Here is a 21,275-nt window from a genome sequence, read left to right as displayed (position 1 = left end):
GGGGTGTGGAGTGTGTGTGAGGGGGGGTCGGAGTGTGTGAGGTGGGGTGCGGAGTGTGTGAGGGGGGGTGGTCCGGAGTGTGTGTGAGGGGGAGGTGGTGTGTGAGAGGGGGGTGCAGAGTGTGTGTGAGGAGGGGGGTGGTGTGTGTGAGGGGGTGGGGAGTGTGTGTGAGGGGGATGCGAAGTGTGTGAGGGGGTAGGGGAGTGTGTGTGAGGGGGTGCGGAGTGTGTGTGAGGGGGTGCGGAGTGTGTGTGAGGGGGAGGTGGTGTGTGTGAGGGGGTGCGGAGTGTGTGTGAGGAGGGGGGGTGTGTGTGAGGGGGTGCGGAGTGTGTGAGGAGGGGGGTGGTGTGTGAGAGGGGGGTGCGGAGTGTGTGTGAGGGGGTAGGTGGTGTGTGTGAGGGGGTGCGGAGTGTGTGTGAGGGGTGCGGAGTGTGTGTGAGGGAGGAGTGTATGTGAGTGTGTGTGTGAGGGGGTGCGGAGTGTGTGTGAGGAGGGGGTGGCGTGTGAGGGGGGGTGCGGAGTGTGTGTGAGGAGGGGGGTGCGGAGTGTGTGTGAGGAGGAGGGTGGTGTGTGAGAGGGGGGTGCGGAGTGTGTGTGAGGGGGTAGGTGGTGTGTGTGAGGGGGTGCGGAGTGTTTGTGAGGGGTGCGGAGTGTGTGTGAGGGAGGAGTGTATGTGAGTGTGTGTGTGAGGGGGTGCGGAGTATGTGTGAAGGGGTGGAGTGTGTGAGGGGGAGTGTCCGGACTGTGTGTGAGGGGTGATACCCGGGCTGCCTTTCCTTGCTGTTCTGGGGGGGTGGGGGGCGTGTAATGTGAGCGCACTTTTCCTTAATGCTTTCGCCATCCTCGTGCGTGTAGAGCAGTCGGAGAGGCAGAGAGATGCAGAAAGAGCTCACTCACTCACACTCACTCTCTGCTCTCTCTTACACACAGGAAGGAGATCAGAGGCGCCGCAACCCTTAAGACACAGGAGTAGGGGAGGAGAAACCGCACTTTCCGAGCTTCCTCCTTCAACTTGTGCCTATTTCGTGTGTCGGGGCGAAGTTGGAAGGAGAGGTGTTGGTGCGGGAGGTAGAGCGAGCTTGTGTCGCCTTTTTGACCGAGGTGTGATTTGAACAGCAAGCGGTCAGTCTGCCTGCCACTTGCCGAGCCAGGCGCCCGCCCCCAGCTGAGGAGAACCCTGTGTGTGAGAGTGGGAGTGTTTATTTTGCTCCCCACCTTCTCTCTCGGTATGTGGACCGCGGTTTATCTGGTGTTAGTCCATCCCTAAGGATGTAACAGAGAAGAGAGAGAGAGAGGAAACCTTGGAACCGGCTATCGGAGAGGAAGTGACACCATCTCAAGCTTAAAGAGGACGCAATTTTCGGACTGTTAATTGTGGTTTGTTTTGGAGAGAAAGAGAGATAGAAACTGTCGTCCGGGGAAGTAAGCCGAGGAGAGCGGGAGAGGGAATTGTGTTAGTGCCCGCTGCCCCTGTCCGTGTGTCAGGGAGATAGGATCGCAGAGCCCAGCAGCCAGAGGCAGCCAGCCCCTCCTGAGCAGCCAGGATATAACGGGGCATCAGGACAGAAGTGGATTATACAAACACACACACGCACACAAACTGCCCCTCCGGGGGTGGGGGGGGGAGAGAGAGAATACAGACAGGCGGCTTTGCGAGGAGAGATGTTGGCGAGAATGGCATCGGCCGCACTCCTGTGGATCACTTGCTGTTGCGTCTTCAAACTTGGCATTGCACAGAACGGTAGGAAATTTCTCCCAGTGAACTTTCGCCGCGACTGTTAAAGAGCCCGTTCCTCCAGGGGAACGGACTTAATGCTTCATTCTACTCCTTCTGGGCGCGCTTTTAATACCCACCACCGATTCAGTGCCACTGAATTGTTGCTCCACACATTCTATCAGGTGTTTCCAGTGGAGTTGCTACAGATTGCCGCATTGTAATGTGTTTTTAAACTAATAGCAGTATTTTCTATTCCCCCCTCCCTGCTGACAGATGTGGAATTTGGCGGGTGTTTAAGGGCACATCTGGATTAAATAAAGCGTTTAAAAAAAAACAAAGAGAGAGAGCTGAGAAGGAAAGGTTGAGAATAAGACGAATGGTTTTGCGGAGATCGGGCAGCTCGGTGGGTTCTGGCTGCCCTCCCAGGCCCAGGGCAGTTTGGTTCCCACTGCAGGAGAAGCACGGGGCACCGTGTCTCTCCCACAGGGGAAAACATTCAATTGAGCAGGACTTGATTTTGGGGGTTAAATGGGTGGTAAAGATGTGAGCGGGACTTCCAGCATCTCTCTCTCCCTCTCTCTATCCCTGCCTTTCGCTCTATCCCTCTGCTCTCTCTCTCTATCCCGGCCTTTCGCTCTATCCCTCTGCTCTCTCTCTCTCTATCCCTGCCTTTCGCTCTATCCCTCTGCTCTCTCTCTCTATCCCTGCCTTTCGCTCTATCCCTCTGCTCTCTCTCTCTCTATCCCTGCCTTTCGCTCTATCCCTCTGCTCTCTCTCACTATCCCTGCCTTTCGCTCTATCCCTCTGCTCTCTCTCTCTATCCCTGCCTTTCGCTCTATCCCTCTGCTCTCTCTCTCCCTCTGCTCTCTCTCTCTCTCTGTGGCCCTCAGTTCTCTCGCTATCCCTGCCTACCTTTCTATCCCTCTGCTCTCTGTTTCCATCTGCGCGCTTTCTCTCTGCTGTCTGTGTGTCTCTCTCTGTTCCTCTGCTGTCTCTCGCTCTCTGACCCTCTCTCCCGCTCTGTCACTACAACTCTCTCTATCCCTCTGCTGCCTCTCACTGCCTATCCCTCTTTCCCTAGCTCTGCATTTCGCTCTGTCCCGCTGCTGCGCCTGCCTCCCTCTACCTCTATTTCTCTCTATTTGTCCCTCTGCTGCGTGTATATGTGTCTCTCCCCATCTCACTCTCTATCTGCCCCTTTCTGTCTGCTCCATTGGGTATCTCTCCCTCTCTCTCACACACACACTGCGGTTCTCCCAGATTTCCCAGCCCCCTTTACGGAGAGCACTCTGGGGATGTATTTCACACGGGAATTCCAGCCTCTTCAAGCGGTTCCACAGAGTCCTTGGCTGTTCAGGGAGTGATGTTGAATCCGGCTCGAAACCTTCTCTCACCCCCATGTTGGCGGGACAGACACCCGCTCCAGACTGCTTCAACATAAAGCTGCCGACTGCGGCCACTTCCAGTCTGTTCCCCTTTCTCCTCTCTCCCTTTCTCACTCTCTCTCTCCCTTTCTCCCTCTCTCCCCCTTTCGCCCTCTCTCTCCCGTTCTCCTTCTCTCCCTCTCTCTCCCTCCCTTTCTCCAGCCCGCTCTGACTCTCCCCCATTTCTCCGTCTCTCTGCCTATCTCTACCTTCCTCAATCTCTCTGCCGCTCTCAATGCTGATGTCGCAGCGCCCCTTCCGAATCCGCCAACTCCCAGCCTGTTAGAGAGGAAACAACACCCGGACTGGGGATTAACCCGGGAGAGTGGGGCACCCGGACCGGGGGTTAACCCGGGAGAGTGAGAACCTGGACAGGGGGTTAACCCAGGATAGTGAGGACCTGGACAGGGGATTAACCCGGGATAGTGAGGACCCGGACAGGGGATTAACCCGGGATAGTGAGGTCCCGGACAGGGGATTAACCCGGGATAGTGAGAACCTGGACTGGGGATTAACCCGGGAGAGTGAGAACCTGGACCGGGGTTAACCCGGGAGAGTGAGGACCTGGACAGGGGGTTAACCCGGGATAGTGAGGACCTGGACTGGGGATTAACCCGGGAGAGTGAGGACCTGGACAGGGGGTTAACCCGGGATAGTGAGGACCTGGACTGGGGATTAACCCGGGATAGTGAGAACCTGGACAGGGGGTTAACCCGGGAGAGTGAGAACCTGGACAGGGGGTTAACCCGGGATAGTAAGGACCCGGACAGGGGATTAACCCGGGATAGTGAGGACCCGGACAGGGGATTAACCCGGGAGAGTGAGAACCTGGACCGGGGATTAACCCGGGATAGTGAGAACCTGGACCGGGGATTAACCCGGGATAGTGAGGACCCGGACAGGGGATTAACCTGGGATAGTGAGAACCTGGACAGGGGATTAACCCGGGATAGTGAGAACCTGGACAGGGGGTTAACCCGGGAGAGTGAGAACCTGGACAGGGGGTTAACCCGGGAGAGTGAGAACCTGGACAGGGGGTTAACCCGGGAGGGTGAGAACCTGGACAGGGGATTAACCCGGGAGAGTGAGAACCTGGACAGGGGATTAACCCGGGATAGTGAGAACCTGGACAGGGGATTAACCCGGGATAGTGAGAACCTGGACAGGGGGTTAACCCGGGAGAGTGAGAACCTGGACAGGGGGTTAACCCGGGAGAGTGAGAACCTGGACAGGGGGTTAACCCAGGAGGGTGAGAACCTGGACAGGGGATTAACCCGGGAGAGTGAGAACCTGGACAGGGGATTAACCCGGGATAGTGAGAACCTGGACAGGGAATTAACCCGGGAGAGTGAGGAACCAGACCGGGTGTTAACCTGGGAGAGTGGGGCACCCGGACAGGAGGTTAACCCGGGACAGTGAGGACCCAGACCGGGGGTTAACCCGGGACAGTGAGGACCCAGACCGGGGGTTAACCCGGGAGAGTGAGGATCCAGACCGAGGGTTAACCCGGGAGAGTGAGGACCCAGACAGAGAGTTAACCCAGGACAGTGAGGACCTGGACAGGGAATTAACCCGGGAGAGTGAGGACCCAGACTGGGGGTTAACCCGGGGGAGTGAGGACCCAGACCGGGGGTTAACCCGGGACAGTGAGGACCCAGACCGGGGGTTAACCCAGGAGAGTGAACACCCAGACCGAGAGTTAACCCGGGACAGTGAGGACCCAGACCAGGGGTTAACCCGGGACAGTGAGGACCCAGACCGGGGGTTAACCCGGGACAGTGAGGACCCAGACCGGGGGTTAACCCGGGACAGTGAGGACCCAGACCGGGGGTTAACCCGGGAGAGTGAGCACCCAGACGGAGAGTTAACCCGGGAGAGTGAGGACCCAGACCGGGGGTTAACCCGGGAGAGTGAGCACCCAGACAGAGAGTTAACCCGGGAGAGTGAGGACCCAGACAGCGAGTTAACCCGGGAGAGTGAGGACCCAGACCGGGGGTTAACCCGGGATAGTGAGGACCCAGACCGGGGGTTAACCCGGGACAGTGAGGACCCAGACAGAGAGTTAACCCGGGACAGTGAGGACCCAGACAGAGAGTTAACCCGGGACAATGAGGACCTGGACAGGGAATTAACCCGGGAGAGTGAGGACCCAGACAGAGAGTTAACCCAGGACAGTGAGGACCTGGACAGGGAATTAACCCGGGACAGTGAGGACCCAGACAGAGAGTTAACCCAGGACAGTGAGGACCTGGACAGGGAATTAACCCGGGAGAGTGAGCACCCAGACAGAGGGTTAACCCGGGACAGTGAGGACCTGGACAGGGAATTAACCCGGGATAGTGAGAACCTGGACAGGGAATTAACCCGGGAGAGTGAGGACCTGGACAGGGGATTAACCTGGGATAGTGAGAACCTGGACAGGGGATTAACCCGGGATAGTGAGAACCTGGACAGGGGATTAACCCGGGATAGTGAGAACCTGGACAGGGGATTAACCCGGGATAGTGAGAATCTGGACAGGGAATTAACCCGGGATAGTGAGAACCTGGACAGGGAATTAACCCGGGAGAGTGAGGACCCAGACCGGGGGTTAACTTGGGAGAGTGCGCATCCGGATGGGGAATTAACCCGGTTTAACTGGCCTCCAGCCCCTGCCGGTCCACATGGATCTTGGACCTGGGTCGGTCTGCGCCGCTGCTTTGAAACCACTTCTCATTTGAATACAGTGAACATTCCCAATCCCTGTCTCTGGAAACCTGCGGCAGTTTGCAATCTTAACAAAACTTCAGTGGCCTCTGGGAATTTGGATTTAATTACTTAACCCCGCGTTCCCAGAAAACAGAAAATATCTCAGCTTCGAGAGAGGAACATTCTTCCCCCTCTCCATCAGGGCAGGGGGCAAACAGGCTCTCGCTCACCCTTTCCCTCCTTCCCTGCCTCTCCCTCTCTCTCTTTCTGCCATTGCAAACTCCTATCTGCAGCCATCAATCCCTGTGAACTGATCAACCTTTTCAAGTCAAAGTCACAGAAGCTCTTTGATGGCCAGCTTGAGTTATTCACAGGAACGCAAACTTCAGAAGCCAGTGTGGAAAAGTTGGCATTCGAAACCTACTGTGAGAATTTTAAATTTAAAAAAAGCTTGTAAATAATGACAATGAAACTGGTCATAAGATATTGGGGTGCGGCTCAGAACTACCAAATAGTTTATTAATACCCTTTAGTTAAGGAAACCTGTTGCCCATATGGCCGTTATTAAATGCATGTATTGTGCATGGAGGTGGTGGAATTGTCACTGGATCAGTAATCCAGAGACCCAGTGGGTCTGGGTTGAATCCCACCATTGTAGATGGTGAAATTTGAATTCAATTAACATCTGGAATCAAAAGTCTAATGATGGCTATGAAACCCATCTGGTGCTTGTTCTCTCCTTTATGGGTGGAAGTCTGCTCTCCCTCACCTGGCCTGGCCTACATGTGACTCCACAGACAGTTTATAGAACATAGAACATAGAACAGTACAGCACAGAACAGGCCCTTCGGCCCTCAATGTTGTGCCGAGCATGATCACCCTACTCAAACCCACGTATCCACCCTATACCCGTAACCCAACAACCCCCCCCTTACCTTACTTTTATTAGGACACTACGGGCAATTTATCATGGCCAATCCACCTAACCCGCACATCTTTGGACTGTGGGAGGAAACCGGAGCACCCGGAGGAAACCCACGCACACAGGGGGAGGACGTGCAGACTCCACACAGACAGTGACCCAGCTGGGAATCGAACCTGGGACCCTGGAGCTGTGAAGCATTTATGCTAACCACCATGCTACCCTGCTGCCCACAGAGTTTATGTGGTTGACTCTTAAAATGCCCCAGCAAGCCTGTCAGTTCAAGGGCAATTAGGGATGCACCATACACGCTGGCGCAGCCAACAACACCCACATCCCCTGAATGAATTAGAAATTAGTAACGTCTATTATGGGCTGACCTTATGGATGAAGTTTGTGGAGGAGATGGTTAAAATAGAGGATATGGCAACAGTGGAGTTAAATTAATTGGGAGAAGCCTAGTTGGCTCTTGCATTCAAAGGCTGTTTCCAATAGCAGTCACTGGAGATGAAAACCCAGTAGACTTTCCTCTCTCTGGCACTGTGGGGGGGTGCCACCAACTGCAGCACCTCTCACAGTGCAAGTTACAAATTTAGCTCATCACACCCCAGTGATCTACACCAGTGATCTACCCTGACACCTTCTGGCCAGTATGGCTCAGTTACTCTGTGACTTAATCACTGGGATATTTGTGCATGTGTGCACTGTATCAGCGATGGGGATGCGCTAAATTTTTTTTTAATGTAAATTTAAAGTATCCCAATTTTTTTTCCAATTAAGGAGCAATTTAGCGTGGTCAATCCACCTACCCTGCACATCTTTGGGTTGTGAGGGTGAGACCCACACAAACAAGGGGAGAATGTACAAACTCCACACGGACAGTGACCCAGGGCCAGGATCGAACCTGGGACCTCAGCACCATAGACTGCACTACCGTGCCGCCCGGAATTCTCTTTTATTTATGTGATTTTTAAAAAAATCTTTATTGAGATGGGGACTTCACTGGCTAGGCCAGCATTTAATGCCCATCACTAACTACCCTTAATCTGAGGACTTGCTAAGCTATTTCAGAGGGCATTTAAGAGTCAACCACATTGCTGAGGATCAGGAGTCCCGTGTAGGCTGGACCAGGTAAGGATGGCAGATTTTCTTTTTTTTTAGAAAATATTTTAGTGAAGCATTTGTAATTTTCACAGTTTAACACATTAACCTTTCGTAAACAACCGTGTGGGCCGACACATGCAAAACACCTAAAAGACAACAAACAGTAAACAACGTCCCCCTACTACCCCTGCCCTATCCCCTAATTACCCGTATACTAAGTTCCCTGTCCTTATCTAACATTGCCATGCCTCCTGTTTCCTGTGAGTCCAGACATTATTCTCACTGAGGTGTGAGTCTAGACATTATTCTCAAGGGGGGAATCTTCCTGCCCCTCCCTCCATCAGGGTTTCCCAATCCCATTGAAGTAAATTGACTTTTCAACAGCTTGATGCATTGTACGCCACTGCTGATTTGGGGCCGTAACGTTCTACTCCCAAGTCTCTGGAGTGGGACACAAACTCAAAAAAAAAACCCTGGAGCGCTCAGGCATGTTGTTGCCTCTGATCTTCAGTACAGCAATAAACTTGTTATCATCAGTATCAGTGCACCTCCCTCACCTCTTCCCAACTCTACCAGTGGCAGATGTTGAAGGAAGATTGGTGTCGTATTTTTGTTTCCTGGTGTAACATTGCTGTGTTTTAAAACAAGCTGTGAAGCAAGATAGATTTTATTTCTAATTCCACATGATCCATTATTACCCAGAGGATGGCGAGGGTCTGGGATGCACTGCCTAGGAGGGTGGTAGAGGGGTTGCCTGACATCCTTTAAAAAGTACTTGGATGAGCACTTGGCCATCGTAAAATTTAAGCCTAGGGGCCATGTGCTGGTAAATGGGATTAGGTAGGCAGGTCAGCTTTGTTTCACGTGTTGGTGCACATCTGATGGGCCGAAGGGCCTCTTCTGCACTGTGTGATTCAAAAAGAAATTCGGAAAGAACCATTAAAGGTTCTACTACTGTTTTGGGTCTGTGTTTGGTTTCTGAAGGACATGTTTGAGGCTGCTTAGAGATATTTTGGTGCAGGACCAGTCATTAGTTGGGAGCTCTGCCTAAGTGAGTGTATTCCAGGCATAGGATCAGCGTATTGCTTTTAAAACTATCTTTTGCCCATCATAATGAGACATTTCCCTCCCAGTGTCAGCACCAAATTCTCTCGGGTCTGCTACACCACAGGCCAGGCACAGACTAATGGCCATTCTAATGCTGCCCTAACAAATAACCAGAAAGGTAGAATTGTGTTCAGACAGTAACCTTTGTAACAATCAGGACATCCTAAAGCGCTCAGCTACCAATTAAGTGCATTAAAGGTGTGCTCATTGGGGCGGCATGTGGCGCAGTGGTTAGCACTGGGATTGCGGCGCTGAGGACCCAGGTCCGGAACCCGGCCCTGGGTCACTGTCCATGTGGAGTTTGCAAATTCTCCCCTTGTCTGCCTGGGTCTCACCCCCATAACCCAAAGATGTGCAGGATAGGTGGGTTGGCAATGTTAAATTGCCCCTTAATTGGAAAAAAATAATTGGCTACTCTAAATTTTTTTAAAAGAGGGGAAAAGGGGAAAAAAAGTGTGCTCCTTGTTGTAATGAAAGAAAGCCAACACACAAGCTCAAGGCCAAATAACCTGTTGGGCTCAAGGCCAAGTAACCTGAGTAATGTTGGTTTTGGGATAATATGCAGCTGTGTGTTTACGATACATGTGCGGTGCTGTTTGATCGGCAGTGACAAAATCTTGATCTCACAACATTGAAAAAACAGGGATATGTGTCCAGGTCGTGGTGTCGGGTGTCTTGAAGGGCAAACTGGAGGCAAGGGACACTCACTGCCTCTGTTTTTCTTGTTTGCAGAGTAACTTCATTTTGTAAGCCTTGGGGAGCTGCTATTGTGCCTCCTGGAGACGGTACACCCTGCGGTTATATTGTCCCAATCGAATTTGGAGGGATGAATGTTGAATCATAGAATCATAGAATTTACAGTTCAGAAGGAGGCCATTTGGCCCATCAAGTCTGCATCAGCCCTTGGAAAGAGCAACCTACTTATGCCCATTCCTCCATCCTATCCCCGTAACCCGGTAACCCCACCTAACCTTTTTCTTTTGGACACTAAGGGCAATTTAGCATGACCAATCCACCTAACCTGCGCATCTTTATAGGTTATGGATGGGTGGCCGATCGGGCGGGGTTGCTTTGTCCTGGGTGGTGTCAATCTTCTGGTTTTGGAGCTGCACTCGTCCAGGCAAGTGGAGTGCAGTATACGGCCAATCTGCTTTTTATGCGTTGGTTGAGGGATAAATGAGACATGAGAAGTGGGAAAATGGATGGTGCGAGCCATTTATTTTAGGAATAAATAATTTTCATAAATTAGACCCAGTACATTCCAAGGCTAAATTTAATTAGTTACATTGATACAGGTGTAATCTTGCATTTGGACCAACCCCCATAATAAGCTCACATCAAAGGACATTAAATAATAACTTGAAAATAGGCTGCACCCGAGCACAAACAGATGAGGCCTCTATATGAGTAAATAGGGTATGTAAAGGCACTGATGGTTCTGCTTTTAAATCTATATGACTCAGAAAGCCGGTTAATAACAGATCCTGAGCAAATGAACTATAATCAGGATGGTATAAACTGTCTGATTCCAATTGCTTCTTCCTCTCCCTATTCACTCTGCACCCACACACACAACCAGCTGTTGCGATCACGCTCTGTGTCAGATGGTCATTTGATAGTGTGTGAGACAGTGTAACCACTGGAGAGACTGGAATCAGCAAATCATTTGCTTATTTAAAACTTTAGCCAACCTGTCTGCAGTTTTAGGAATCCTATTGTGGCCACAAGACTCCTTGCCAGAGCCACATCTTAGCATCTTCCCAGCTTGTGTCAAAGGCAAACATCTCTTGCTTCCTCTCCCACACAACCATCCCCTGCCCTCTCCACTATCTGCCCAACAGTCCATGCATCCACCCCTTTGCCACTCAGGTGCAGCAAGCTACCACTGCAAAACTCATTTATTCATTCTCCATGCAGATTAAATGGCATCTGTGGTCCCCCACACTTGCCTTTTGGTCAGAAGGTTCTGGGTTCATAGATGCACCCCATAGACCTTGGGATGATACTGTCAGAGCAAACCGAGGGAGTGCTGTACAGTCAGAGGTTCTGTTTTCAGAGGAAATGCTAAACTCTCTGGTGGACACAATAGATCCCACTAGATTGAAAGGGAATAGGGGATCTTTCCCAGTTTCCTGTCCAATAATATCCCTCAATCAACATCACTAGAATAGAATATCTGCTCATTCATCTCATTGATGTTTGTGGGAGCTTGCTGTGCATAAATTGGCTGCTGTCTTCCCTGTGTTAAGTCAGTAAATACTCTTCAAATCAGTAAATACTCTTCAAAAGTCTTGAGCTCGTTAGTGGATTTTTTTCCTTTTGTGGGATGCGGACATCCCTGGTAAGACCAGTATTGGTTGCCCAACATTAATTGCCCTTGTAATGAGTGGCTTGCTAGGCAGTTAAGAGAGCAGTTAAGAGTCAACCACATTTGTTTGGTCTGGAGTCACAGGTCCAGTTTCAATTCTCTTCCCATAACTAGAGTGCAGTAAGACAGACTTTTGTCTGGCTCCATAGCTCGTAATTCCTGGAACAGGTCGCTAGTCTGTCGCCAGGGGCTTATAGCTTGAGGAAGGGCCACTCCACTTTAAGCATGGCTGACCAGCAATCTCTCCTGTCCTTACCACCAGCCATCGGTGCGTCGCAAGGATTTGCAGGTTGACACTCAAAGTGTTTGACCATGTTATGAACGCACCTTCCTTGGCCATCAAGGCCTGGGGCGGGACTCGAACCCAGAGCTTCTGGCTCAGAGACAGGGACACTACCCACTGAGACACAAGGACCTCCAGAGTCACAGGTATGCCAACAGATTCACTTCCCTAAAGAACACTGACAATCGTCAATTCTAGATTTCTTTAATTGAATTTAAATTCCATCAGCTGCGGTGGTGGGATTTAAATCCATGTCCCCAGAACATTAGTCTGAGCCTGTGGATTACTAGCCCAGTGACCTTACCTCTATGCCACTGTCTGCCTTGTCAACATATCAATGCCAGTCGTTTGGTCCTTAGATACAAGCTCAGGTGGTAAGTGTTGGCAGGATTTTCTTACTTCGACCCTGCTCCACAACTCTATGCCATTTGTGGAGCAGGAATCACCAGTGAAAGCAGGAAAAACCCCTGCACTTTGGGAAGTCCTTTGTAACTCAACGAAGGGGTTACATCCTCACACAGAAGGTAGTGGAGATGTGGGACCCTCTTCCCAATGGCATATCAAAGCTTGGGGAAGAAATTGAACATTTCAAAACTGGCACTGATAGATTTTATTTGGTCTAAGGGATAACCCTGCCAACAGAGATATGAAATTAAAGTGGATAAGGTGGAATGGAGATGCAGATTAGGCATGATGTAACTAAATATTGTAACAGGCTCACAGGGCTGAATGGCTTCCTGCTGTCCACATGATCTGAGGGTAGAACAGATCCCCATTTAAAAGATCAGATCACCGGGTCTCCAAGAAGTAATTGGCAATCAGCTGCAATAAATAGAGAAGTTGTTATCTTTTGAGTCTAAACAATGTTGCCATGGGAACAGGACCTGCTTAACATATTATTTGGTAGAAGGGCTATGCCAGACCAATGTTATTCCTGGTCAAGTATAGTGCCAAATATGGAAGGGAAGTGAGTTTATTATGTTTGGCTTTGTACTTCGCACTATGGAAACCAGGAAATCAGGTGACCTGCAGGGGAAGGGAAGTTGTCCTGCTGAATGAACGGGTTTTGTGTCCTCGGCTTTGAGTCAAATTCATCCAATAAAGTGGGAGGGGATTCCTTTGGCCATGTTTAAAATAAAGCTTCTTCTTTTAACTGTTGATTGCAATGCCAACATCCATCTTCGGTTACTACAGGAATCCAACACTGAGTGGAGCTTGACCATCTTCTCTCCCTCCTTCCCCCCCAGGGACTTGCCCAATTCAAAAGGGACCGGCTACTGTCTGATAGTTTAGCTGAATACGAACATATGTATGAACAGGAACAGGAGTTGGCCACTCGGCATCTTGTTCACCGTCCAATAAGATCATGGCTGATCTGGACCGGAGTTCCCCAGCAGTTGGGATTCCCTGTCTCCGCCAACAGTACAGCCCTGCCGCAGGTTTCCTGGCGACTTGGGATGGCTTCAATAGAAATCCCATTGACAAGCGGCGGGAAGAAAGAATCCCCTGCCAGCAAACAGCGCGCCGCCAAGAAACACAACGGCTGGGGAAGCGGAGAATACACCCCCTGATTTCTCCAAATTCCCGTCTACCCCTATATAACCTTTCACCCCCCCCCCCCCCCCCCCCCCCCTTGTTTATCAAGAATCTTTTCTGGTTCTGCCTTAAAAATATTCAAAGATTCTGCCTCCACTGCCTTTTGAGGAAGAGAGTTCCAGAGACTCGTGCCCTTCTGAGAGTAAAATAAATCTCCTAATATCAGTCTTAGCTATGTGATTCTTTATTTTCAAGCAGTGTCGCGTAGTTCTAGATTCTCCCACAGGAGGAAACATCCCCTCCACAGTGTCCGCTATTTGTGACTGAATGTTGAGAATGAGCATTAAGACCTGTCAGGTGTGGCGGCATCATAGCCTGTTGAATCAACTGGTTAACCAGTACGCTCACAGTTCTAAGTGTCATCCAGTGGCCTTCAAGAACAGGAACACTGGATGTGTCCTCCCTTCTTCCACCATGCCCCCCCCCCCCCACTCCTCACCAAGTTTAACTATACTGAGATATTGACGCCCATTGCAGCAACAACTCCATCCAAATCACGTATGACCAAACCAGCACAAATCCCCCGATGGACTCACTCCCTCACATCTCTGTAACCTCCATCATCCAAGATCACAGCTCCATAACTCTGGCCTCTTACATATCGTCCATTTACTTCACTCCGCCATCAGTGGCTGTGCCTTCGGCCGTCCAGGCCCCTAAGATCTGGAATTACCTCCCTAACCCTCTGCACCTCTGTGCCTCTCCCACCTTGACGTCCCTTCTGAAAATCTACTTCCTCGGCCAAGTTTTTGATCATGTTTTCCAATATGTCCTTGGGAGCTAAACCTTGTCTGATAATTTCCCTGCTGAAGCACCCTGGTGTGATTGCCTCGATTAGAGGCACTACATTAATGCAAGTTGCTGTTGTAATTCAAAGTTATATTTAAATAATTGGTGGCGCATTTTCTGATCGCTTAGCTAATATATTCGCTGCACTATACGGTGCTGACTCATACATATCTAGAATCAATTCGCAGTCTGTGATGAGCCAACTGAGGGAACAGCCAAATTTGGCACAGCAAGATCCCACAAACAACGATGTTATTGGGATCATATAATTGCTTGTGATTTGGGTTGAGGGATGAATATGGTCCAGAACACAGAAGGAGAACTCTCTTTTTCAAAATGTGCCATGGGATCTCTTATGCCCACCTTGGAAGGCAGACAATGGGCGCGATTTTCCTCACCCTCTGTGGCAGTGCCAGAGGACAGCTCACCAGTGGCCAGCGGCAGGATCTTGTGTCCCACCATTGTCAATGGGGTTTCCCGTTGAACCCAACCCATGCCGCTGTGAAACCCGCCAGCGGGAATGGCCAGAAAATCCCGCCCAAAGTCTCAGAAAATCTCATTCAAATGATAGCACCACCACCAGTGCAGCACTCCCTCAGCCCTGCACAGAGGGGTACCATCTGAGATAATGGTCCAGATCATCTGTTTCACTATGGGTCGTACCCTGCAAGGACCCCAGAAGATGCACTGGGGCACCGCTTGGGAAGTCCCCCAGACAAGGAGTGCACGGGAATTTCACGGGAAGTTTCGCTGTCAACTGGGCAATTATCCTGCGCCTGGAATCATCTGAAACTCCGATTTAAAGTCTGCAACTTCGGCTGATTCCGATTCCTTTAGCAGAATAATTACCATGGAAAAGTTTGAAGGATTGAAACCAGTTCTAACTCCTTGCAACCTACACTACTGACTCTTCACAATGGAAGCCTCTCTCAGGCCAGATCCACCTCCCGCCTTCCTGCAGTCAATCCATTAACAAACCACAGCATTATACGTTGAAGTTTTCTTGATAAGTCTTGGAGTTTCCATAGGATCATAGAGCATCGCACCACACAAAAGGAGACTATTCGGCCCACCGGGTGTGTGTGTCATCTCTCTGAAAGAATTATCTGATCAGCGCTACTCTCCTGCCCTTCCCCAACAGCCTTGGAAATGTTTCCACTTTAAGTATATCTAGCTTAGGTTTTTTCTTTCTCTTTCACTCTGAATCATACTCTTTCCCTGCCTCTGGCAGCAGGAGACTGTTGAGCATAGAAGTGGGCAAAGCAAGCATAAAACGAGGGAAAGAAGGAGGGTGCGAGTGAGTCTGAGAGCGAGAGAAAGTAGAGAGAGAGAGGATGCTGAAGCAGGCAGCAGAAAGGTTGGTGAATGGGAGGCAGTGTGAGCTCGCAGAGCAAGAGCAGCCTCTGCTGGCAAGCAGCCAAATACTTCAACCTTCCTGAGGAAAAAAAGAAAAACACTCTTCATTCTACCAGCTGCTGCAGTCTGTCTGCAGCCTGTGCGATGTCAGTCGAAATCTTGTTTGGGGAAAACTGCCTCGAAAAACTTACTTATCAATTGCCAACTTGGAAAGAGTCCCCTTTCTGTCTCATCCGGGCTCCCCTGATGGTGTGACACAGACCTAGAAGGCCGAGGATTGGAGTTGGATGCCCATCTCATGGCTGAATATCTTGCAAACATTCAGTAACCAACCAATGAAACCAACATTTAGTTTGATGGGGAGGGTGGTGGTGAGGCGGGAGGTTGTGAAAATCCTACCAGAGTCCTTTGACAGAATGTTTAACTCATATTTCGGAGCAGGGAGGAAATTTACATCCCGACTTCTTTTAGTTATTGGTGTTGGCTGTATCTGTTTGTTTCCTGGCCCAGCAGATGACAGGTCTGAGAGGCAGGAACAGGGGGTAGGGAGTGGCTGTGAGCTGAAGGAAGGCGCTGGCTACACTGTCCTGGAAACAAGGCCAGGATCTTTACAGCCTCGCCACAGCATGTTTCCCAATCCTTGGTGGATGTTTAAATCGCCGCTTATTTCAGCAGGAATATCCTGCCAGATCGAAGGGGCTGTAAATTCCTGATCCATGAGTTAGGAACAGGCTCAATCGTTCATTCCCGACCCTAATTTTCTGAATTTGTAAACTATCAATGCAAATTCATTCAGCAGGCGATTCAGCTCATCCCACACCCCCCCAAGTTTATTCCCCCCCTCCCTACCCGCCTTTTCAAGTATTTACTCCCATCCTCCTTGATAAGTTACTGTTGAATCTGTTTCTGGCAGAACATTACAGATCACGTCAGCTCTCTGTGCAATTTTCCTTCCTCACGCCGCCCCCCCCCCCCCCCCCCCCCCCACCCTTATTCCCCACCCCCACATCATTGATTATGATTGATTTGAACACATTAGCGGATGGTTCTCCAACTCCAGCTTCTTAAGTTAAAATCCCTGTCTTTTTTTTCAATAAATTTCTGCTGAAATGTTTTTGGCATTCCCAGAGCAGCATCCTTTTCCAGATCCTAATGAATCCAACAGCACAGGGAATGAACTTGCTGGTTGAGTGAGTGGAAACAGATATTTTGTTCAAAGTGTTTCTCCGTCTTGTTCACTCCTGTGTTCGTTCCAGAGGGCCCCCCCCCCCCCCCCCCCCCCCCCACCCACCGCCCCCGCCACATTTATTTTGTGGATGCAACAATATCCAACTATTTCTGCTTGGTTTATAAAACGCCAGCTTGTTAGTGCCCTGCGTGCGACTCATAGCGATAGGAACGCAGCTAGATCCTTAAAAAAAAAGAATAATAATAATTGGCTGAGCATGGTGCAAAGCTACTTAACCCTATAATTAACCACTGTTAACCACTGGCCTCTTGTCAATCACCCTATCCCTTTCTTTGCTCCACCATTGGCATCTGCTCTTTCTGAAGAATTCTGCTTTGTACACATGGACATAGAATTTACAGTGCAGGAGGAGGCTATTTGGCCCATCGAGTCTGCACCAGAAAGAGCGCCCTACCTAAGACCACACCCCCACCCTATACCTGTAACCCCACCTTTTTGGACACTAAGGGCAATTTAGCATGGCCAATCCACCTAACCTACACATTTTTTGGACTGCGGGAGGAAACCGGAACACCCGGAAGAAACCCAGGCAGACACAGGGAGAAAGTGTAAACTCCACACAGACAGTGACCCAAGCCGGGAATAAAACCTGGGACCCTGAGGCTGTGAGGCAACTGTGCTAACTACTATGCTACCGTAGACCGTATGCTACCATAGACTCATGTAGTCTCTACAGTGCAGAAGGAGGCCATTCAGCCCATTGAGTCTGCACCACCTCTCTGAAAGAGCACCCTACCTAGGGCCACCCCATCCCCATAACCCCATCCGTTGATCACTAAGGGAAAATTTAGCATGGCCAATCCACCTAACCTGCGGGTGGAAACCGGAACACCCGGAGGAAGCCCAAGCAAACACGAGGAGAATGTGCAGACTCCGCACAGTCAACCGAGGCTGAAATTGAACCTGGGTCCCTGGCGCTGTGAGTCAGAGTGCCAACCACTGTGCCACCCATGAAGCAGGTTTCGCAGCCTTGAGTATATTATTATCAGCAAGTCTTTATTAACAATTGGGTACAAGTATGGAGCTGACTCCATCCTGCATCTTTCCATATCTTTGTCCATTTCCAGACTGGCCCTGGCTCTGGGTCATGTGCCCTCTTGCACCACTGTGTGGCCAGCGCTGTACAGATTCCCAGATTAATCCTGTATGTACCATAGCCTACAACTAAACCTTCAGCCATGTAGGTCCTAAAGCTCTGGAATGTTCTCCTTAAATCGCTCCATCTCAACACACTCCTCCCTCTTTGGCCCAACTTTCTCTGGACACTTGTCTTAATGTTTCCTGCTTTGGGTCAGTATTTTATTCGTTTCCACTCCTATGAGGTGTTGTGGGACGCTTTGGGCATCTTAGAACATAGAACATAGAACAGTACAGCACAGAACAGGCCCTTCGGCCCTCAATGTTGTGCCGAGCCATGATCACCCTACTCAAACCCATGTATCCACCCTATACCCGTAACCCAACAACCCCCCCATTAACCTTACTTTTTTAGGACACTACGGGCAATTTAGCATGGCCAATCCACCTAACCCGCACATCTTTGGACTGTGGGAGGAAACCGGAGCACCCGGAGGAAACCCACGCACACAGGGGGAGGACGTGCAAACTCCACACAGACAGTGACCCAGCCGGGAATCGAACCTGGGACCCTGGAGCTGTGAAGCATTTATGCTAACCACCATGCTACCCTGCTGCCTCTTAATGGTGCTAGATCAATGTGAGTCATTGTCACTGAATGAATACGTGCTCCCTTTGCGCAGAGCCCTTCACCTCCAGTCAACTACTTGCTCTAATGTTCTTGTGTGACGCCTGCACTCCAGGTTGTTGAGAAAATAAGGGCAGGCTGCAAGGCGGAACCATCTGAAATCATTTATATATTTTTGTCAAATCTTCCATCGCAGTTATGAGCGAAGCGGGCCAGCCGAGTGCAAGAAAATTCGTGCAAACATTTTACCATTTCCTGTGGCGTGAATAACATGTGTGGGGCAGGGTTTGACTGCAGCAATCATGTTAAAAACAACTTAACCTCTATATATTTAGCAGACGGAAGCACATGTGATTACTCTGATCAAATACATCTTTCTAGAAATTCAGCGATGTGGAGAGACCTCAGAAGCTAAGGTGGCTCTCCCGGAATGAAGATTGAATAATTGTGTTCCAGAATGATGAGAGGTTTTGATAACGTACCCGGGAGAAACTGTGCGCACTAGCAGATGGGTGGGTTATCAGAGGACATAGCGTTGTGGTAATTGTCAATTGAGCGGGGAATCTGAAGTATATTTGTCTTTGCACAATGACGCCAGTTAGAAGACAAAAAGACTTGTTACCCAATTGGATGATGCCTGACCATCAGCCTTCAACATCCCCCCCCCCCCCCCCTCCACCCCAACACCTCCTTCCAATCAATTTCAATACTTTTTATCTCTCCTAAAGAGAACATTTGAAAAAAACATTAACACCAAGAAGGATCCAAATGTCCTAATGATATTTCTCCAGGGTTGCACACAGCAGTGCCCTGGAGACTGATCTTCCAAATCCTGGAAACTATGGGCCCGCCCCTGGAGGGGTTCGCATATGGGTGAGGGGACAGTTGGGTGGGAGGGGGGTGGGTGACTAAGGTGCAATAGTCCCAGTGCTCTGTGCTGTTGATGTTCATGCTGTTCCATGAATTATAAGCAATAGCTCTGGTACCTGATGTACGTTTGTAGAAGGACAGAAGCCAGGCTTCCTTTGAGGAGATTTTTAAACAGATGGGTTTTCCAGATGTGGAGACTGTATAGTCACCTGACGCAAATGTGCTGCTTCAGCAACATCTGAAAAAATATTTACAATTGGCATTTTGATTAATCTCAAATTAAACCCAACCATTTCATTTGAAATATGCATATATAAAGCATCATAAATCACTCTTAATATGGTGCTATCTTCCTTTACCATTCGTCCACAAACACAGTTCTGAGCAGGAGCCTCGCTTCTCTTTGTTTTAAGTGTGAGAATGCAAACGGCCTGATCAGAAATCAAAAGGCAGAAAGATTTGCATTTCCAGAGCGTGTTTAATAAAGTCAGGACATCCTGAAGCACTTTTCAGCCAGGAGACGATCTGCTGTTGGATGCTACCCTTTCTTTTTCTTCTTACAGTGCAGAAGGAGGCCATTCAGCCCATCAGGTCTGCACCGGCCCTCCAAAAGAACACCCTACCTTGGCCCAAACCTTCCCCATAACCCCACCCTGTCCACTCATCTCAGGGGCAATTTATGATGGCCAATCCACCTAACCTGCACATCTTTGGACTGTGGGAGGAAACCGGAGCACCCGGAGGAAACCCATGCAGACACCACACAGGCAGTGACCCAAGGCTAGAATTGAACCTGTATCCCTAACGTGGTGAGGAAGCAGTGCTAATTACTGTTCCGCCCTGCTGCTGGGAGGTGGGAAAATATTGTATTCGTCCACCCAGTCCTGACAGGGATCACTTCCAAGAACTGGGAAATTGCAAGGATCAGAGCTGGGAGGGAGGCAGGCAGGAGACCAAGAGGGTAAAGGAAACCTGGGCTTGGTCCAGTTGAGGCAAATGAGACAAAGAGGGTGGGGGTGTATATGGTGGGTCATGGGGGGAGGGAGGGGTAGAATGTGTGTGTTGGGAGGGAGGGGGAATACCTCTAGTTCAGCCAATCAATGAGTAAAGATGAGAGCAGGGGTTTTAATGAAGCCAATCAAAATGGATTAAAGAATGGGTGGGGAATGGAGGTGGTAGTGGAGGAGGGGTTGGGTGTGGGGGGAGGGGGGGGAATGCTGTATTCCAGCCAATCAAAGAGCAGGGAGGGGGACTCAATTCTGCCCAATGGTGGGGTAGAGAGGAAGGTCAGAACTCTATTCCAGCAAATCAAAGAAGGGGGATGAGAAGCGGGGGAGTCTCTAATATAACCAATCAAAGAGTGAGAGGCCTTTAATACAACCAATCATGAGACAAAGAGGAGGTGAGGTGTGAACTATACTCCAGCCAATCATGAAGCAGAGAAGCAGGCCTTGGTGCCATTATTTTTGTTTAATAACGCTCCTATGAAAGGTTGTGCAATGTTTGAGGTGGTATATAAATGGTGTTGAGTGAGCATAAACTAATCGCCAGGAGAATTGGTCCCCAGGAATAGAAGGGTGATGCAGAAGAAGGAAACAAGCTCTCTCTGAACAATGTGGTGCTTTAATGAGCTGATGGTGTCTGCCTTGCCTGAACCTTCTCCACTCTGGCACTGACTGCAGCAAACTTATCCCTCCATCAAGACAGCTCACTGAGGACAGGAGGCCTTTAGTGTTTAAAGGACATTGTTTAGCACATAAATGCTTCCTGTCATCGCTCGACTCCCTTATCCATGAAGCTGATGCAGAGATAGGCTGGTTTGCATTCAGCTAAGACGTACAGCGTTATCAGCATCGTAAATAAAATGCTGTCACATTGATCATGGAGATTAGGGAAGAAATGTGCTTTTCAAAAGATCTTTCTTTCTATATCTTTATTTTCTGACTTGTTTTTCTAGAGGTTTGTGTGTGAATGTGTGTATTACTGAGATAAGGGATGAGACATTTCCATTTTTCACACCCAGTGCCAGCATCCATACTCTCAAACCAGGTGCTGTGCCGGTCGAGATGTACGCAGAAGCTAGACCAGTTACTCAGA

At 49.8% G+C, this 21,275-nt stretch overlaps 1 protein-coding gene across 2 annotated transcripts in view; it reads left to right on the top strand.

Moving 5' to 3' along the window:
* The first annotated feature begins 818 nt into the window (after positions 1–818).
* The window catches only part of LOC119958718 (neuropilin-2-like), a 141,606-nt gene continuing 121,149 nt past the window's right edge, over positions 819–21,275 (top strand). Inside the window, exon 1 of one of the 2 annotated variants that reach the window (XM_038787298.1) lies at positions 819–1,741. In XM_038787298.1, coding sequence (XP_038643226.1) covers positions 1,663–1,741 — 79 coding nt within the window. In that variant the 5' untranslated portion in view covers positions 819–1,662. The remainder of the gene's footprint in view (positions 1,742–21,275) is intronic. The other variant, XM_038787297.1, reaches the window with a different exon arrangement.

Source organism: Scyliorhinus canicula, chromosome 2, assembly GCF_902713615.1.
Source record: "Scyliorhinus canicula chromosome 2, sScyCan1.1, whole genome shotgun sequence".
NCBI lineage: Eukaryota > Metazoa > Chordata > Chondrichthyes > Carcharhiniformes > Scyliorhinidae > Scyliorhinus > Scyliorhinus canicula.
This window is presented reverse-complemented; position numbering and strand designations above follow the sequence as displayed.